The 20,791-nt window shown below is 47.3% G+C and overlaps 1 protein-coding gene across 1 annotated transcript in view; it reads right to left on the reverse strand.

Moving 5' to 3' along the window:
- MFSD2A (MFSD2 lysolipid transporter A, lysophospholipid) overlaps positions 1-17,781 on the reverse strand; it is a 35,450-nt gene extending 17,669 nt beyond the window's left edge. The window contains exons 1-6 of the mRNA XM_081199941.1: positions 17,400-17,781; positions 12,216-12,341; positions 11,297-11,421; positions 3,542-3,665; positions 1,824-1,902; positions 66-241 (exon numbers count right to left, since the gene is read on the reverse strand). Of these exons, the coding sequence (XP_081056067.1) occupies positions 66-241; positions 1,824-1,902; positions 3,542-3,665; positions 11,297-11,421; positions 12,216-12,341; positions 17,400-17,489 (720 nt within the window). The 5' untranslated portion in view covers positions 17,490-17,781. The remainder of the gene's footprint in view (positions 1-65; positions 242-1,823; positions 1,903-3,541; positions 3,666-11,296; positions 11,422-12,215; positions 12,342-17,399) is intronic.
- Positions 17,782-20,791: the final 3,010 nt, after the last annotated feature.

A 20,791-nucleotide genomic window follows, 5' to 3' on the forward strand; every position in this document is an offset into this window, starting at 1 on the left:
GCTAAACCCCTTACTATATTACCCCAACCAAGTGGGATTAGGGAATGCTCAAAAGGGATCTGTACCGTGTCCGTGAGTGAGCCAGTGTCATGGGTGATGTTGACTTCTTCCATGGCCACTGAAGAAGTATTGCCAATGTTCAACAAGAGCGGGTCTGGAATGCAAGGCGTGCCCACTTTGCCCACAATTTGCCCTTGGATGGCTGTTCCCAGGACGGTCCCAAGCACTTCCACTGTCATGCCTGCAGGAAAGGGATGCACAAGCGGTGATTAGGGCTAATAAGTGTACTGTTGAGCCAGAAATGGTGTATGAAAACCTAGCTCGCCCAGCAAGTTTAACTGTCACAAGTTGGCTAAACAAGCCCATTTCTGGTTTAACCCACTTAGCAACGGAGCCTATTTTGCAAAAGGTATTCAGTCATCTCCCAACAGTCTCCTGGGAAGCTATTTTCCAAGTCAGCATCTACTTAAAATGGATATTCCCAAATACCCGGTGGGGGGTAGATGTTTGGACCAAGACGACTCAGGTTCAAAACCCCACTTTGACACGAAGATAACCAGATGACCTTGGGCCAGTGACCATTGCTCAGTCTAACCTAACCTATCTCACAGGGTTGTTGGGATGATAAAATAGAGAAGAATTAAGTATGCTGTCTTGAGTTTGGAAGAAATGCAGGAAACAAATATGGTCAATAAATAAATATAGTAAATAAACATGAACAGAATTCAGCCCCTCATTTCCTAGTCAAGAGATAGAATTCCTTCATAATGTAGAAGGAAAATTGGATCCATGAGGAATGTGAACTGCCTCTGAGCCTCAGCCTTTTCTTGCAGTTGCTCAAAAGCTCCTCTTGAGTGAGGTTACATTTTGGTCTCTGGTCTAAATATTAAAATTGTTGAAAATAACTCTTCTACATATTAAGAGGTAAAATCTGGACATTACCACTGTAGTGGGAGCAAAGAATTTAATTTTTAATGCTCCCCCATGTGAAAAATTGAGTGGCCTACTTTATTGCATATTGGAAGATTGCAAGTGAGGTATGTGAATTCCCTCCCCATAACATGCCCCCTACCTTTCTAAGTGGCACAACCAGAGTTCTATTGCCCCAGAGTTCTGTTGATCTGGGGCTGTTCTGACTAATGTGCAGAACAGCCCCAGATCAATGCAAATATTTATTTTTGTAATGAGAGGCTGATTTGCATCCATTCCAAGGAACTTAACAGTGGTGAACTTCCTGAAATTTGGGAGAGAGCAGAAGTGTGGGACAAATAGATCACCTGTACAGATATGCTGAGAGGAGAGATTTCTGAAAAGCTAATTATTCACAACCCGGGAATCTTAATGTCCAATTTCTGTTGGAGAAAAAGTATTTTGAATGCTCCTGTCCTGCGTTTTCCAAACTGTCCTGCACAATTCATCCACGATCACTAGGCACTGAACACAAGCTTTGCAAAGGTGTGTTCTTCCTGTCTTAAGTAAACACTCCAAAGTAGACAGGAACAGCCTGAAAAGTCTCTCCCCTTTTCAGCAAGTTGCTTCCACTCAAATGCACACCTTACTGGACGTAACAACGATGACGCTCCATCATCAGCAAACGTATAGACCTCCAGCCATAGCAACCAGAGGCACACACCCAAAATTTCAAGCCTCCACATGCAACTGAGCGGGGCATATGAGCAAATTTCATGCTGAAGTCCCAGCAATTCACAGTTAAAACACAATTAGCTGGGGCAAGAGAGCAGAGGGTGGGGGGAAGAAGTAGACAGACTCTCAAATGAAAGGAGCACAAGCATTTCAACATTCAAGGAAGTGGCTGTTCTTACGGTAGGCAGTGGCAGAATCTCGCTCACTCTGCTCCCTGCTAATGAACATGGTGAGGGCCGAGTACGGAACATGGAAACACTGCAGAGGAGAACAAGCAAATAAGGAAGTCAGACTACACATACCCTTGTCCAACCTGCAATTACAATATACAAAAGGAGAAGCGAATGCGAAGTGGATGCTATTTTAGGAGGGTGTGGTGGAGATGGGGTGATGTAGAAGAAGAGTTAAGCAAGGCTTCGGGGCCTGACGCGTGCCAAGCTTCTCAACCTGAAGAGGATAAACCCCCTACTGGACAAGACAAGCCCTCAAAATAAGATAGGGTAACTTTAGAGACTGCTCAACCTGCAAAAATAGAGCATAACTCAAAATCTGCCCAACTTCCATTGTCTAGATCTACCAGGATCCCATCTTGTGGCAAGCAGGAACCCCTCCTCCTCAGGCATTTAAATATGAAAACCAGACCAAGAGACACAACAACATGTGGCAAGCACATGCCTAGCTAGAAAGGGCCTTAAATCCTTCTCAATGGTACTAGACTAGACTTTTCCCATTTACAGAAAGTTTTACATCAGCATTTCTCAAACTATCTGATGTGGTGGGCTGGCATTCCCCCCCCCCCCCAGTGTGCCAGGGGCCAGTAGCATATTCGGTCTCTGAAGCATCCCCCCCAACCTGCTCTGTGGTGCAGTCACTGCAGACAGGCAGCCAATGGCTCACGGACCTGCTAAGGGCCTGGTGCTTAGAGGCAAACAAGACCAACATACACACACCTTCATACGGTGCACACTTGTTCAGTTTTATTATTTAAGATTAGGGCTGGGCGATATCAGCTTTTCAACATCGCGCTGTATCACCAGCCGAACATTGTGGTTTGGCGATATACCATGATGTTGGAAAAAGAAGATGCATTGGCCTTTGCCCAAGAGACACTAGGTGAAACTGCCCCAGCTCTCTCCTCGGGAGCCAAGGCGGCTTCACCCAGGCTCACAGGCTGGGACAATGCAGCTTGTTTGAACTGCTCAGCTGGGGGGAAAGAAGGTCCCCCCCCCCCCCGCTGAGACAACCCTGGGGCGTGTGCACAAATGGCCATACCATCAGGGCTCCTTTAACTGCTCGTTGTGGGGAGTGGCAACCGCGCTCCCTTCAGGTGAGCAGTTTCACAGAGCCACCACTGGCTTGCGGGAGCCAGCACCGGACTGGGGGCTCCTTTAACTGCTCAACTGAGGCAAGGGCAGCTGTGCAGTTTAAAGGTGCAGAGGGAGGAACAAGCTGTATTGGCGCCTCAGCAATACAGCTTGTTCCTCCCTCTCCATCGTATGAGGGCAGAGTGGGATGGCGGTTTCACTCAATGACATATTGCTGGTGAAACTGCTCCCGAGTCCCTCTGCTAGCAGTGCCAACTGAAGGAAGGAACTCTTGCACTCGGGAAGTACATTGCAAGGGCTCTGCCAGGCCTACGTTCCGCAAAGCACACTAAGCAGAGAACTGGCAAAGCCACTTTCTGCAGGCATTGGTGATATATGATCAAGTTGCCCCACAGGGAATTCAGTTCTGCAGCTGGTCTGGCCACATCCCATATGATGTCAGGTGTGAGCTAAATGAGGTGCAGTTTTGGGGGGAATGGCCTTGTGGGCCAAATCTGGCCTGTGGACTGGAAGTTTCCCACCCTTGCTCAAAAGCAAAATGCAGGCTGTGCACAAGAAGATGAGGGACTCACTGTCACGAGGGTCTGGAAGATGCAGTAGAAGAAGAGATACCACATCACTTGGCCTTGAGAGATGTCGGGCACAAACCATATCAGGAAGTAGGAGATCACAGCAAAAGGAGTGGAGAATATAATCCTGTTGAAAATTGAAGCAAGATGAGAAAAACCTGATATGTGGTAGTTTGGGGTTCGGAGAGAGGAAAAGGAAGAGAAAAAGTATAATTTGATACGAATTCGTCTGGTTTCAAATGCAAGGAACGTAGTCCATTAACCACCTCTGTAGAAGTTCTATTGGTCTTGACCTAACAGGGTTTTCACCTTCCTGTTCCTTTCAATGGCTGCTGGGGGCCACAGCAGTTCTTATTACCACGGAGGAGTTAAAGCTGATGTCAGTCGTGAACTTACTAGGCTGCCTTGGAAAAGCCACCAAATCCAAGTCCCTGACCTGAATCATAAAGGATAATTATACCGGCCTACTTTTAGGAAGCAAATACTGACACAATCCTTGGGAAACGCTAAGACAACTGGAAACAAAGCCAAGTATAATTGTCATTCTCTTCACTCTATGGCTGCGGTATGTATCCCTGTGAGCCCCGCCTCATGGTCAGAACCCTTGGTTCAGCTCCAAGGGATTAGATGACCTTCAGATTCAGCTTGCAGTCCTACAAGCTTATAATTCCAGGCTTGTCAGTGCTTGGGCGGGATTGGGTGGGTAGGAGAAGAGAGAGAGAAACAAGAGAGAGAGAAGAGGCAAAGTTCCAGAGAGCATAAAGAGCTGAGTAAGGTTTTGTGCAGTGGGGCTTTGATCACACAGTCCCCCTCAATGAGGCAGCAGGAGCAGGCCTGCTGAGCTTTAGAACCTGTTGTGAGCAACAAAGCAGAGATTTGGCAAGAAGGTCCGTCTGCTTCAGGAGGAGCTAAGCATTTTACAGGACTGGAAGGGAGGCAGGAGAAGTCTACATGCTGTGCGTGTGAGGCGAGGAAAGCTAAACCAAGGAACTAAAGTGCCACCTTCTCCACCCAAAGAGAGGAATTCACTACCTCCCTCGCTCAGAAAAGAGAAGCGAACTGGCTTTCTTTGTGTATCTACTTCCCACGCAGGACCACATGATAAGACAGAGTTTTAAACAGCCACTTGGCCATCCAGTGACAAAGAATTAGGTGTAGGTCACCAGCCTATTGTAAGCCACAGAAAACTAGCATAAATAAGTGTGGCTTGACAGGCCAAATATTTCTGCAAGCTAGTCAACTCAGGTGGGTTTATTTCCACAAGATACGCATTTCACAGAAGGAAAACTGGCAATGCTCAGAATTCCTCCCCCAAACAAGCTAAAGATCTACATACACCCCAGAACAAATAAAAACCCAGGGGAGGGAAGCAGGCAGCATGCTGGAAAGCAGTGGGGTATCCTGCAACATAGGCAACTTGGGCTATAGCTTTCGCCCTTAACTGGAAACCTAGTTCTTTATCATTCAATGCCTCTTGTGTCACTGGTCCTCCAGGAAACCAGAATGCGTTGCTGTATGCACATTCTCTGTAGCAAGGATACGTTATCAACAGGACAGAGAAGTACATAGAGACGGAGGACGGGGATTGGGGTGAAGAGACAAAGGGGAAGATATCCATTTATTCCCTAGGAGAGAAACTGCTAAATCCTTTTACAGGAAAGGACCTGGTGAACGTAAGAGAAGCCGGCTAGATCAAGCCAGTAATCGAGCATCCCAGTTTCACAGTTGTCTGCAGGAAGCAAGCAAGCCAGCCAGACCTGAGCACAACAACCCCTCTCCTCTGTCATGGTTTTCAGCAACTGGTATTCAGAGGCACAGTGTCTCCGACAGGGGAGGAAGAACCATATTCCTCCCAAGTGAAGTTGGCCCAATGCTCGTCAACTTTTCCCCAGCTTTTCCAATCTAATAAGCATGAAGAATAGGGATCCAACCAAGCAAAGCTCCCCCCCCCAGCACATAAGCAGAGGCTAACATGTGAAGAGTGGATGCTCAATCCAGGTGGGATTGGGTTGGGGGAGGACTGGCTGGCTCATTCTTGCCTTCATCTGCTAGCTAATGCACAGAGACAAAAATCAAAAGTGGCACCGGGTTACACACGTGTACACACCCTTTGATAACTAAACTCAAGGTTGCCAAGAGAGATCTGGAGGACACAACCTATAATGGGACTGTGCTCTTGCATAGGCCTCATTAAAATGAAGAGGAGCCTTGCAAGAACACATTTACTGTTCTCTCGGTGCAGTTCTCATTCGGTTCAATAAGCCTTTGTGTAGGACTTCTCTGTGGACTGTACACGCTAGAAATGTGTGTACTGTCATTTGGACTTTCTGCATTCTCAAAACCTCCAGCTTGTAGGCCAACCTTGGCTCTCCAGGGGGTCTGAATTGGTCTGAGAGGCAACTTTCCCCAGAAAATGCCCACCCATTCTTCAACTGACTTCAGTTATCTGATGGGCAGGAGGGGGAGGAGAAATCCTGTGCTGGCTGGGCATGAATGTTTCTCATGCAGGAACATAGCAGTATAGCTGAAATGAGCAAGATTCCAGACAAACCCCTTCCTGATTCAAGGATGGATTTGAATGGAAACCCCTGGGAAAACAAGTTTTAGCAGCGCCTTGAAAGGGGCTTTGAAGTCCCAACTTTAGCACTTCAAAGCTCTTTGCACTTGATGTCATTGTGATGCCCTGTGACCGATAGCTAGGGGGCTGTGCCCACCAGTCTTGCTTCACATGGATTGTAAGGACTATGTGGGGCAGGAACTGCCCCACTGTTAAGTGAGTATTGTAAGTCAGAGTTTCTGGTCAGAGTTTTAAAAGGGTAACAAGAGCTATTGTGGAGAGCAAGTCTGAATTAGTTTTTCTTTTCTTTCTTTAAAAAAAAGGGTTTCTGTGCGCATATTATGTGGGCATAATAATAATAAAAAACAGGCATGGGCAATCCTGGTAGAATTCTTAGGAATCTCATTTCTCTTTTGGGGGCTGCAGCCATGTGGCCGAAAATTAAATTCATCCCTCAGGGTGTGTGCAAGACTACTTTTCTCCATCTGGCAAGGGAAGCAGACGGAAGAGAGAAATTATTTTAATGTGACTCATTGGCATTTTGCCCCACAGCACGCCAATTCCCATGACGCGGAAAGGAAAGGTGACGTGTGTAGGACACTAAGACAATCACAAGCGTCCTGATATTCTGAACTAGAATACTCAGTATTTGCATAGCCTTCCTCTTGCCCCTGGGCTTAAAAAATAATAATCCCCATAAACTCTACATAGCTTGATAGTGGTGCGGAAAGTGGAGGAGCGTCCACACCCTACAGTGGGGATGCCCTTGTGGAGATCCCCTTGTAAAACACCTTTTTAGCAAGAATGACTGCTACAGAGTTCAAGACCGGACGGCCAGCTTCATCCGTTTCCTCCTCTCCAACCCATTCTAAGAGTGACAGAGTCTCCCAGCAGTTTGACTTCTAGTAACCCCCACCCGCTGATCCGCAGAGATATATGAAACAGGCTAGACAGGCACACACCCTGGCTCTCCATTGGCTGAGCTCCGATGGTGTGTTCCACTGCAATCTCTTCTCCTTCCCCGCCCACCGGCTTTAACCGTTTCCTCTGCCATGTGTGAAATAGCTTCCTTCCACACACGTTGCTCTTGGGGAAAGGGAAAGAGTTTGATTTTCAGCTTCAAATCAGAATGGAAAGTGTGAGGTGGGCGCAGAGGAGATACTAATTTTTAAAAAATTAAAAGCAGATTTTTCAAAAGTAAGCCTAGCTTCCATGTTGAAGTTTTTAAAAGCAAAATTTTCACTGTATTATTATTAGTGTTTTATTTATTATTATTAAGATTTATTAAATTTCTATAGCAACCTTCACCCTAGGAGCACAGGGCAGTTTACAATGTAAAAAACACAAAGATACATAACATGGTAACAAGCAATAATAATACCGCCCAATATTATTATTTAGTAAAACCCTGGCTCAGTTTTCATGAAATGCTGTGCTAAACCACAGCTTAGCACAAATGAGCAAGTTTCCCAAGCAAAGATCGCAGCCACAGTGCTTCTTCTGCTGCTACCAGAACCAAACTAGGGCCAGACAAACCATGAGCTGTAACCAAGGTTTGTTCTTGGTTTACCACTTGTACAGAGAAGTCCTCAATCACCTACCACAGAACCCCTGCAAATCTTACTGGGGCACCTTCTAGGGTGCATGGACTCATGGTCCTCACAGTCATTGTCTGCAAATTGAGCGTGTGTTCCAGAAACACCCACCCACACCCATGTTTCTCCTTGTGGCTACTTCTTGGAGAGGGAAGACGCCCAAAAGCCATTGCAGAGAACATGCTAAAGATGTTGTGGGCAATATTAGAATAAGGCTACAAGCCTTTGCATGCTAAGCCCCATCAAAGACAGTGGAACTTACTTCTAAGGAGATGTGCACAAGATTGCATCGCAGGAGCGAGCCCTGTTCCCTGCAAGCCTGACTGGAGAGACGTGCGATGGAGAGGGAGCCAATTTTAGAGAGAAGCAAGCCGACTCAGATTGATAAGGACACGACCTCATAAGCCATCTGCCTCAGCCCACTTACCGCATCAGAAATCACTAAACTTAACTGCTCTCTGACATGTTGCTATTCTGGACTTTCAATACTGTATTTGCAACTCACCATTCGAGAGGCAAAAGTGAGGGAGAAGCACTGGTGCTATGGAAGCTGTTAAGCCCACTCACACAAACTTCAGCTCAACTGCAGGAAGCCTTGCCCAGAAATATCTCAGCTTCAATAAATTGCCAGGCAAGTTATTACTAAAATAGGTTTAAAAGAATCAGCTCTAGCTTAACAATGGCCTAGACAATGTCACAGCTAGGGGAGGCTTTCTGTTCTGCAACGGGCCCGCTTACAAAAGATTTCCATGAGATCATGTACAGGTGAAGATGAAGTCACATTTGTTTCTACATATTCGTAACACATTCCAGACACTACTGGCACCCTTTTGTCTTTGTGAGTCATATTTACTAACGCCAACAAGGTATCTGGCTGAGCCACTCTCCTAACTGCAGAATTTTTTTTGCTTCCCAAAAATAAACTAGCCCACTACTCCCAACAAATTTAATTAGCCCCCACCCACTTCCTGCTGACATCCTGGCCAGCATTTTATTAGCATATCATAAAAAGCCAATGAGAATCTATATTATATACAGCAAACATGGGGAGCCTGGGCACTCCAGAGTATGTTGGGGTATAAATCCCATTACAGTCATACCTTGGCTCCCAAACGCCTTGGGAGTTAAACGTTCCAGCTTCCGAACGATCGAAAACCAGAAGTGAGTGTTCCAGTTTTTTAATGTTCTTTTGGAACCCGAACATCCGATGGGGCTTCCAATTGGCTGCAGGAGCTTCCTGCAGCCAATCAGAAGCCTTGATTTGGAAGTCGAACGGACTTCAGGAACGGATTCTGTTTGACTTCCGAGGTACAACTGCAAATTCCATCGCTGCAAAACAGTATATCAGTGGCTAACTGCTTCTCCAATAGCCAATCCCCATACAGCAAAAACAGAAGTACACCCTCCCCACAGATGGCATACTTCGGAGACTGGGGGGTGGGAATAGACATATGGACCCTAAGGCCTGCAGAAGTACCAAAACCACCACCACAAGGACAACCCAGAGAACAACACAATAAGCACTGAGCAGAAAGCTGACCCAGAAAATGAGGAGGCAAAGCGGGGAAGGGGATAGGAGAGGGGAATGAAATGGAATTACAAGAAAGGGGGCCCAATTCACTGACAGGTACCCTGAACAGCAACATTCCACACAGCAACATTTTGTTGTAGGCCCCTCCAATCTATGTGAGATGCCAACAGGAGTTTTTTCTGGCTTCTGACTGGCCTTCCTGGACTGAACCCAAATAGCATCATTGCATGCTGGCTGGGCAGACACCCGCCCTTTATTCCAGTCCTGGAACCTCAGCAAAGGCAAGAGCAGTGGGGGAGGGATATTTTGGGCCTGGGTTTAAGGCCAACAGAAGCAAAACAAAAAGCAGCAAGTTGCACCAGCAAATTTAAGAACCCCAAAGGGTGGGGTGGAGAGTATAATCATGCCCTACCAAGGAAAGGCATTATCTAATTTCTCCCTGGGCAGCTCCTCCCCGCCCAACCCTTTTTCGTATGTTATCCACCGTTAGGCCCTTCAGCCAGTTAGCAATGCAGTCCTAGTAACACATGCAAATGCTTCCCAGATTCAGAGGCTGCCACTATACCTCAGCCATAACTAGCTATTGCTGACTGTCAGCCAAAAGAGGATTGGGAGAGTTGAGACACAAGCAGCTGTCTCCTAGGAAGCTTTTCCTTATAAATCCCAGGGTGCTAGTTAGCCCTTTTTTATTTATTTTGCTGCAACTTTGATTTATCAAGAAGTTCCACTTTATCCATAGGAATCCAAATAGCCACAATGGTTTCTGGTCCCACTGCAAGTTCTAATTTAAGCACATTTCCACCCTTCAGACAACCTCTCTCTTCCCTAATTTCTCCAAGTACTGAAAACAGGAAATATTTGGGTAATATACTGCCTTTCAGATTCTTCTGCGCCCAATGTGTGAAGAGTATTGTGGAGGCGTAGGCCTGTTAGGAAAGAGGTGGCAACACTCTCCTAGTCCTCAAGGGGGGAAAGGCTGCTGTTTGCCCAGGCACCAAAAGCTTTCCAGTCATTTACACTCTCCAGTACTAGATGGGGAAAGCTGTAGTTTGAAGGTTCTATCTCCAGAAAGAGCTTCAACCCTGCCTGACAGGGAGCCTCTGACTATCAGTGATGACAGTATTATTAAAAGGATCTGTTATCCAGTTTTCACCTATACCAGGGGTAGGGAGCCTCTGGCCTGGGAGCCGGATGTAGCCCTCCAGACTTAGCTATCTGGCCCTCAGGACGTTCACCACACCCCTCACTGCCCCTGCATCGCACCATTTGGCTGCAATGTGTCCTTGCACTGGGAAACTGCCTCTTGCTTGCCTCAGGAGTTTCCCTTACACATGAGACTAGAATGACCCATCTCCGCCATTAAAATTCCACTCTGGGGTTCTTCCTCAGCATGCAGTTTTATAAAAATCAAAGCCTGTTCACAAATGCAATCTCTTGCTAGATTGAATAAGCAACCGTTCATCTTCTTACTCTGAATTGCTCCCTTACACTCCTGGTTCAGTCCAAAGATAATTTAAATAAAGCCCATTCAACCTCAGCCAAGTGGGGAGTGAATAATAAAACACTGCTAAATCCTTTGTTGGGCATAAACCAAATGCCTGCCCTCTCTTTTCCTTGTTATCAGACAGAATAACATAGCTACAACTACACACAGCTCATTCATTTTGCAGGGGAGGCCAAGAAAGAAAAAAGCCATTTTTCCAATCTAGGAAGAACAGTCTGAATCCAGATTGCAGATAGTTAATCCAAAAACTTCTATTCCTGCAGCTGATGGGCTCCTTTTCTCCCTGCCGCTGATTTAGGGTCATTTGTCCTTATCTCGAACAACGCCTCTTGCTTGCCTCAGGAGTTTCCCCTACACAGGAGACTAAGCTGAGGGGGCTTAGTTTGAAGCTTGAAAGGATATATGAGAAGATCACCAAATTTTGGCTTCACATGGGGAGCCGTATTATGAAAGATCTGCCCCGAGACAGGCCACCACTCCATTCACAAATGCATGTGCTTCTCAACATAGGGACAAGCACTATGCACTGACTAGCTCTACGAATCCCAAATTTTGGCAAAAACCAGCTTACCAGGGCATCAGGCGTCCAAGGCGACTCCATGACGTTTTACTGATGAAGAAACCCACCAGTGGATCAGTAATGGCATCCCATGCGCGGCCCACAAAAAGGATGATGGATGCATAGAAAGGGTCCAGCTATGCGGGAGAGGAAGAGATCCAATTCAGCTCGAGCAGTTTATGACTGAAGGTGTGGAAGCACGTGAGTACAAGGTGAGGTTCCATCAGTTATGCTTTCCAAATGCACCATTTTTCTTTGTCATCTCAGGTGGTCTTTGTCTGCCCCCACTAAGCTTGAACAACTTGTGACCTACCACACATTACAGAAGCTCAGCAGGCAGGGAGAGATGACACCATAACACAAAAACCAGCAGCTCCAAAGTGCAGCCTGTCAGGTGCTTGGAAAAACCCCTCAGGCAGGCATCAAAAAACTGGAGGGTTTTCAAGCCCCAGGTGGCTAGTAGGGCACATTTTCCTTGGAAGAGGAACTTGCATCATGAAATGCTACTCCTGCAAACAACATAATTTACACCGGAATATAGAAAGCTGCCTTATACCAAGTCAGGACATAGATCCATCTAGCTCAATGTTGTCTATTCTGATGGAAGGTGGCTCCCAGGGTGTTTAGATAGGAAGTCTTTCTCACCCCTACCTGCCAGGGATTGAACCTGCGACTTTCTGCATACAATGCAGCTGCTCCATCACTAAGCTATGGACCTTCCTCCACCAACAGAACTCTACCGCTCTCTTCTGCTATATTGTTAGCTACAGCATATCCAAAGGCAGCCTTCATGCAAGTGCCTGTCAGGCATAGCCAAAACCCTTCTCTGCCAACGTTCTGTTTCAATTTGCAGGTTACTCAGTGGAGTGCTGCATTCCATCACCTTTGGGCCACCCCTCAAAAAGCAAACATACAAGCTGGTCAGACTTACCTGAGCCACATCCAACAAGTAAATCTGCAGAAAGAAGCCCAAGGCGCAGCCAGTGATCTGGTAGGGCGCTCCGCCAATGGCATAACACACTTTGTTGCATATCGATAGCTTTCCTTTGCTTTCTCTCTGGAAAATAGAGGACAGGACGTACTAAATTAGCCACCATCATTCCTGGGCATATTCAGCTTCTTGTGGGAACAGCCTGACAACCTAACAACTTTGCAACTTGTTGAGGTTGTGTGTGGTTTTTTTAAATCACTTTCTTGCATTTATCAGTCCAGAGCCTTGAATGACTTCCAAGCAATGTGTCATATCTGGTTGTATTAGCTCAAGGCATATTTGAGGAGACAGCTTTACTACTCCCCACTCTTACTAGCAAAGATTTACATTGCTCACTCAACGTTTGCAAACAGCTCTGCCTCAAGCGGACAATGGAGTTGCATCAAGGACAGACAACAGAAGTTGCCCAGAGTGGGTGTGTTGCTTGTGCGTGTGTGGCAATGCATTCCACACCACAACACTAATTTCCTGCTAACCAAGTAAAACTCTCCCTGTCTTTTTGTTCCCTGTCTATTCAGGGGGTGGGGTGAAATGTTTATTTTATATGGCATTTACAGGCCATTTACTTTTAATAAGCTCACCATGGCATACAAAACTATGGCCATGACAAGCCTACTTCTTAAACAGGTAATAATTTCAGAACCGACCAATTTCCTAGTGGTGCAGCAATGTCATCATCATTCATTCATTAAAATGCTAGCACATTTGCAAAGCTAAGCAGGGTCTGGTATGATTTCAAATTGGATGGGGGAATGCATGTTGAAATTCCTGCATTGCAGGGACTTGGACTAGATGACTCTCAGGGTCCCTTCCAAGTTCTATGACTCTATGACCACTGCTTCCCCACCGCTAGCCTATATCTGGTTCTCTTAATGTTGGGGTGACTGAAGCCCGGCAACATATGGGAAGCCACAGTTTAGCCTTCCCAACTGCCAGTGGCTCTCCAGGGTTTCAGAGGGGAGTCTTTGCCAGCCCTACCAGGCGATACTTGGGATTACCCGGAACCCTTTGGACGGAAAGCAGGTGCTCTCTCTCTATGCAGCAGCCCTCCCCAAAGGTAGAGCAGTGGACTTGGAAGACTACCTGCTGAACTTTGGCCAGTCACAGTCTTTCAGACTAAGCCTACCTCACAGAGTTTTTATGCAGACCAGACCAGTTATGCTACCCAGAGCCTTTTGGAAGACTGAAAAACCCTACCCCACACCCAATCAGCAGCAGCAGTCCCATGTAAGGCTGTGTACATTGGTACCTCTAGTTACAAACTTAATTCGTTCAGAGGTCCATTCTTAACCTGACACTGTTCTTAACTAGAGGCGTGCTTTCGCTAATGGGGCCTCTTACTGCTGCTGCGCCGCCAGCACACGATTTCCGTTCTCATCCCGGGGCAAAGTTCTTGACTCGAGGTAACTCTTCCAAGTTAGCGGAGTTTGTAACCTGAGGTGTTTGTAACTCGAGGTACCACTGTACACACTATTACCTTTAAAGCACACTCAAATCACATTCTTTCCTTCAAAGAATCCTGGGCACAATGTTTTACCCCTCACAGTGTTCCCATTCCCAGCAACCCTTAGTGAAATGCAGTACCCAGAATTCCTTGAGAAAAAGAATGAGCTTTGAATGTAGTGTGTGTACGCAGCTTTAAAGGTAGAATCCAGAGAGATCCATCATGTTTGCTCCCTCCCTTTCTCAAGAATCAGGGTCTTACAGTTAATCACACACACACACACACACACACACACACACAATCTACTCAGAAGGAAGATGCATTGAGTTCAGTGGGGTTTACTCCTATGGAGTTTGGGATAGCTGTGCAGCCTTAAACCCTCTGAATATCATGGAAGGGATCAGATATGTACCTGCTGCAGTTCAGTCTGTGGTCAGATAATGCAATAGTACTCTAAACAGTTACATGAAGTGCTTAAAGATATTTTTTAAAAACCCACATAAAATGGGTTCTCTTCTCCATGAAGCATCTGATGACACACACTCTGCAGGTGCTGGCTGTCTAAACCAAGATTCCCACCACAAATATATAGTATTTAGCCATATGAACCTTTTCTGGAGAGAAGCACCACTTTGTTTCCATCATAAGTACCACCTGCGATCCAAGTCCTCATTTCCTGGCGGTGGTGCTCTCTTTAAGGCTGCACTCGTAAAATGCACTTCCTTCCATGAAAGTAAGCCCCACTGATCTCCATATACTTCTGAGTAGGTTTGCACCACAATTGTTTTTAATCACTACATTGCACTGTACAGCTGGGATGGGGAAACTGTGGCCCTCTAGATGTTGCTGAACTCCCACCATTCCTCATCTCTGGCTGGGGATGATGTGAACTGGAGTCCAACAACACAAGTTCCCTCTGCTTGCTTCAGAGCACTGAAAAGCCATGGGCTCCCTCAGAAAAGCTTCAGAGCAGCCCCATAAAGCAGGCCAGTATTACTATCACCATTTTTCAGATGGAGACACAGCTGAAATACAGATGGCAACCCACAAAAGCCTACCTACTGAATCTATGGCGGAAGTGAGATTTTAATTGGTGGGCAGGGAAGACACAAACACACATTTCCTGCCTTACTCTTTCAGTAAGATTATTCAGCATAAGCTCCACGTGGCTGCCTGGCAATGCAACTGCTCCATCTAGCTATACAGTAAACTCGGAAGCAGGAAAAAAGAACAATGCGCACAGCTCCCTGGATCCACTGGACCATATTTAATCTAGAAGATTAACAACGAGGGATTGGTTTACAGATAACAAGCAAACTTCTCTAGAAAGCAGCAAAACCAACTGCTTTGAATGGAGCCAGTGGACTAACACAAGCCTAATTCTGCAAAGCAATCCAGCTGCCAAGTTTAGCGGCACAGCTGCATTCGCAGGGAGAACAGCTGGGGCAGCTCCCCACCCCCCAAGCCCGGGAATTGGCAATTGGAAAGGGAGAGGCCCTGAAAGAGACACGTACTTCAACGGCACTGGTGTACACTTTCCTCAGGAGGCGGGCTCCATCAATAGTGCCCTGTGGGAAGTTATGAGCTACTCTCACCCCATGAAGCACAGTACAAGGGGCTGCTGTAACAATGAGTCTCCAAAGCCTTTGCAAGGAGTAAGGCTTTCCACTATCAGAAGCCAATCCTGATACTAATTCAACAACAGGCAACCTTGAGCAAGGCACCTCTGTGCTTCTCGCCTTTCCTTTCTGTTGCAAGGAGTCAACATCTTCAGTAGGGGTATTGCAACTAACACTGGAAGAAGCCTGCAAAGCATTTCATGGGGTGGGGGATGCTCTTGCCCCTGCCATCAGCCGTGTGGCAGGCTCCACAGAATTGCTCCTCAGGAGCACTTTAAAATGGGTATGGAGCGTGCATGCCAAAGGCAAGAATCCCACCACCCCTTTTAATAACTCTGACCTATGTTGAGTGATAACATTGCTAACTCTGAAGCAACTACACATGCTCTTGTAGCATATTGACTTTTTGCAATTCAAGCTTGAATGAATGGACCTTCAAATCTTATAGGGGGGAAGACACACACACTGCAAAATAGCACCCCTGCTTTATACAAGAGGCTGGTCCCATTCAAGAAGTGTTGTGTTTCTCTGCTTTTAACCCAGGGTTCGCTGAAAGTCATTGTCTCTAATCCTAGTAATGCAGTTCATGTGCTGTTCCAAACCCCTTAAATTACACTCCTCCTTACGCCATTCATTCACACAAGAACCTACTTGGGTAGGTGAAATTCCCAAACACATTTTGCACCCATTCAACATACTGCAAACTGTTCAACGATACCCTTTCGAGTCCTGGAATAAGGATCAATAGCATCTACTATCAGTACTGCCAGTTTTCATTTAGTGCCCAGGGCTATTATCTTTTGACCAGCTTTCTCTCATCTCTGCCCCAGATTCTCTAGAGTCTTCAAGAGTCATGAGGAAGCCAACAGGTCAAAATCCCACCTTGGAAGTCATGGTTAGAACTCAAGAAGAGCCCTTCTGGATCAGGTCAGTGGCCCATTTAGTCCAGAATCCTGTTGTCAGGGACCAACCAGATGGAAAGCCAAGACCAGAGTCCAGCAGCAAAACTCTCCCCACTTGTGATTCTCAGTGTTCAGAGGAATATTGCCTCTGACAGTGGGGGAGAAGGAACATAGCCTTTTCCTCCAAAGTTTAGACTCTAAACTTTAGAGTTAAAAACTAGACATAGACATCCCCCTTCCATATAGTTTACAAAAACAAACGTAATAAGTTTGTACATTAGTACGAACACCCTATAAATCAGTTATTACTTTATGCTCCCTATCCTCTTTACTTCCACGTGGACCTCCCACTCCGCTATGTATATATTTTAAATGCATATGAGAAAGCGGGAACAAGTCTGATTTTCTAGTTGCCAGGAAGTTAAAACAGCGCGAGCGACCCCCACCCATCGAGAGCAAAGCGAACGCGGCGCCTTTAAGGAAAGTTTGCCCTTGTCTCTAATGAATGAACTTGAACGGCTCGGAGGCCTTTGGAGCCGATTTACTACCACTCGAAGGTTGTGGGGGAAGAAAGGCAGGGGGCGCAGCAGGCGGTGCGAGACTTCGCAGCGTCCCGCGCAGAGAGCTCAGCCCAGACTAATGGCCCCGGCGCCTCCCGAGAAAAGCCAGCCCGGACAAAGCGCCTCCAACCCGCCACAGTAATCATCCGAGATGTGGGCCGTTCCCCTCCTCTCATCTGGACGGATAAACCTTATAAGGAGTCCTCCCGTCACCACCCCCACGCCCCAATCCCGACGGGATTCGGATCTGCCACATCGCTTTGACGCCACGATCCGCATCCCGGCGTTGGAGCGAATCGCAGGATCTATAGTGCGGTTTCTGCTCCAAAGCCTCTCTCTTGCACACACAATGCACGGCCCTTTGAAGAAGAAGAAACTCCCAAAGGCCATCCGGATCGAGCCATGCGGATCCACTCACGTGGCAGCCCCGGTCTTCCTAGCCATAGCTCCTCGAGAGTAACGCCCGATGGAACTCCCCTCCTCCCGAGCCCAGCGCGCGAGGATCGCGGCTTCAAATCCCTTGGGGATTTCTAAACTCCCACCCCCAGCCCCGGCCCGACCTCGCAAAGGGGACCCCCCTCACATTTTTCCTTACGTACCTTGGGACGTATCAGTTCCTCTTGCTTCAAGATACTTTGCTGCAAAAGACCCGCAGTTGCAACGCTCTCCGCTCCTTCTCCTTTGGCCATTTGGTAAAAAGAAAAAGAAAAAAACAACCCCAAACCCTGACCCGATCCCCTTCACTGGTCTTTCCTTTCCTTCTTTGCTTGCTTCCTTCGCTTTCTTCTTCTTCTTGTTGCTCGATTGGTTGCCTTTTCGCAGGTGAAAGTACCCCGTCGACAAAGCAGCACCACGTATTTGATGGCCAGATAAACGCACTCGCCAGAACAGAGCGGCGTGGCGCTTCCTTTCGCTTTTCCCAAGGCGAAGGTCCCGCTCGAAACCGCCCAAAAGTAAGTGAATGAATGAACGGCTCGAGGCGGATTGAATTTCATTCGCACGCTTGCAGGCGGAGCCCCGCCCTCTTACTCGTGAGACACGCCCCCTCCCCTCGCCCCAGGGCTGGTGGGTGGGGGCTGGCAGCTGCCCAGCGCACACCCACCAGCCCTGATCCTCTTTTGCTCCTGTGCCCATAATTGGAGGCGCCACCCAATATAACGCGAGAGCCAATCAGCGGCTGCGCCGGCGCAAACACCCCCAATTTACCCATCGCCTTCTGCCTGCCTCCTCCTCGCCGAAGCAGACAATCCCGGCTCCTAATTTTAGCCCCTCCACCTGCCTGCCGTTTTTACATTGTGATCACGGCTTTCCGAAGTCCCTGAGACATTATTCTTAAACTGATCTAATCCCGTCCGTATCCCCTGCTGCTAAAAGCGTCAGGCTTTGCCAGATCGCTTACACCAGCACTTCCCAAATTTGGGAGGTGCAAACTGCTTCCTGAAATAAAGAAAAGAGGCACGTCCTATTCGTATCCTCCCCATCCCCAAATATTCATTTATATAGGCCAGGAATGGGGCTGCAGACATTGCTGGACCACAACTCCCCATCAACTGGACTCATCAACTGAGGAGGTTGGTGAGAGTTGGAGCGAAACCGCATCTTCTTTAGGCACTCTGAAAATAGACCTTGTTTCTAGCGCACTGATTATGACATAGGAGCCAACTCCAGGGGGCAGTGGGTGCTTGGGCACCCACAATAATATAATTCTGGGGGCGGGGCACCCATAAAGTCAATGAGAAAAGCTGGCAGATGGCAGCTCAGCTCCACCCTCCTCAGTCAGCCAGCGAGGCACCCTTTCTGGGGGGGGTGAGGGACTCAGATGTGGAGGCCGAGTCTCTCTCCCTCCGAGCCCGTGGAAAAGGGTGCCTTGCTGGCTGTAGAGTGGAGGAGGAGGAAGAGGAGCTGCTGCTAGCCGCAGCAACGCAGACGTGTGACATCACACGCACACTCCTGTACGTAGTGCGTGTGACATCACTATGTGCAGGCGTGTGCTTGTGACATCACATGTCCGTGTTGCGGCGGCAGTCACCCACAATCCTGAGGGCGAGTTGGCACCCCTGGATTATAAGTGAAGTGAGGTGTGTTGGTGTGGAGCCACTGTTTGTGCTGGCTCCATTAGGGCAGCAGGGCATGATTTGGTTAAAATTGGAAGGAGTCAGGGATGTGGCCTTTAGATGCTTTCAAGGCAGCCATTCTTAGCCTGCTCCCTTCCAGATCTTATGGACCACAAAAACATGTAGCAGCTCCAAAGGAGCACCTTCAACGGAAGGTGTTCTGCTGAAAACTTGAGAGAAGTTTGCTTCCCTTCCCCCATCCGCCCACTCAGCATGGCACATGTGGTTAGGCCTGACCATCTTACTACTGTGTTATGTGTATACAATGTGTGTGTTTACGCTAAACATCTTCTTCCCTACTGTTGACAGCACCAAGTCTGCTTCAAACATGATGCATTCACTACACAATAGCCTAACAACACAGGGAACTAACTAATTCCTGATGGAAGGGGTTCCTTTTGTTAGTGTTAAAGCCAAGAGGGAGGTGAGTGGAGCTGTTGCTTAGCAACTAGGCAGACTGGCATTTGCTCTGATTGGCTGTGCAGTTTTGAGGGTTTCTCTCCCCACCAAATATGTTTGGTTAACTGTCCCTCTGCCCTGAAAAAGGCCTGAACTAATAAAGTCAAAGCCTGTCTGTTAATTTCTTCCCAGATTACACTGCTTTGTGGAGTTTCCTCATTAAAGCGTTGTCAAGATTTCTTTCTGGAATCCATCTGCATTGTTTAAATGAATTTCCTAACAATTCCAAGACAAAACGTTGGCTCATTTAGCCCACTAATGTGTACACTGACTGGCAGCAGCTCTCCGGGGTTTCAGACAGGGAGCCTCTCTCGGTCTTCTTTCCAGATGAATTTGAATTCATCTGGAGATGGATTGAGTTTAGGACCTTCTGCATGCCAAGCCTATGCTCCATCACTGAGCCACAAGAAAACATTAAATGCTGGGTAGATTTCATCATGTAATGGCTGCACTTTATGCACCATTTCCCCCTCTGTGTGTTCACATGCCAGAAGACTGCAATTAGCCACAGAGTGCTAATACTCTTACTAGTCTGAAGGTGCGTGCCTCTGAACAGAAGCACCATGAGAAGGAGTTGAGCGGGCCTCATTCTGTTGTTTCTTCCTAGAGTTGCCACATTGATGTGCTTTTTTATACTGGTTGTCTTAAGCAGCATGTGCCATTGCTCTGAGCAGGCTTTTTTAAAGTCCTTAAGGCAAAATGATTCTAAGCAAGCACAGAGTGCATTTCACCCTCGATGGAGAAAACTCTAACTTCATAGTTCTCCACGGCTGAGGTTGGCCTGGCCCAATGAGCTACCCTCCCTCTGGGAAAGCACAAGTTTGGTTGTTATTAAATGATTAATTAAATGATTAATTACAGGAGTGGCAGCTCTTCTGCGGAGCCATGCTCTTGACACACCCACCACCACCAGCCAGGGCAGAGTGGGGTCAGGCCAGGGCACTGGTGATATCAAGGCTACGCGGAGCCATCCCATCTGTTGCTAACCACATTGCCCCCCTGATTAATTTAATAAATTAAAATGCCTACACTGAATTAAAAACATTTCTTTAATTGGCTGATTCTGTCATGCTCAGAACACAAGTCCAAAACACCAGCAGCCTGCCATGACTGCTAAATGAAACTTCCCCACTAAATGTGGACACCCTGTTCAAGGCAAGTTCCTCCAGACGCACTTCAGGTGTGTACAGTGGTGTAAAGTTGGAGGTGGTGGCACAGGGGTGGCTGCCCCAGGGGCAAAATCATTAAGCATGAAAATTTCAACATCCTGTGCTGCCTCAATACAGTTGTGTGTGTCTATTACTGGGCTCTGTTGAAAACGGCTTCTCCATGCAAACCAGGAAGTGACCTCTCCAGGCAACAAAACAACTCTACACTTCGTATCTCTGTGGCTGCGATCTCCTAGGTGACGAGGATGC

This window comes from Podarcis bocagei (genome assembly GCF_964188305.1).
Source record: "Podarcis bocagei genome assembly, chromosome: 7".
NCBI lineage: Eukaryota > Metazoa > Chordata > Lepidosauria > Squamata > Lacertidae > Podarcis > Podarcis bocagei.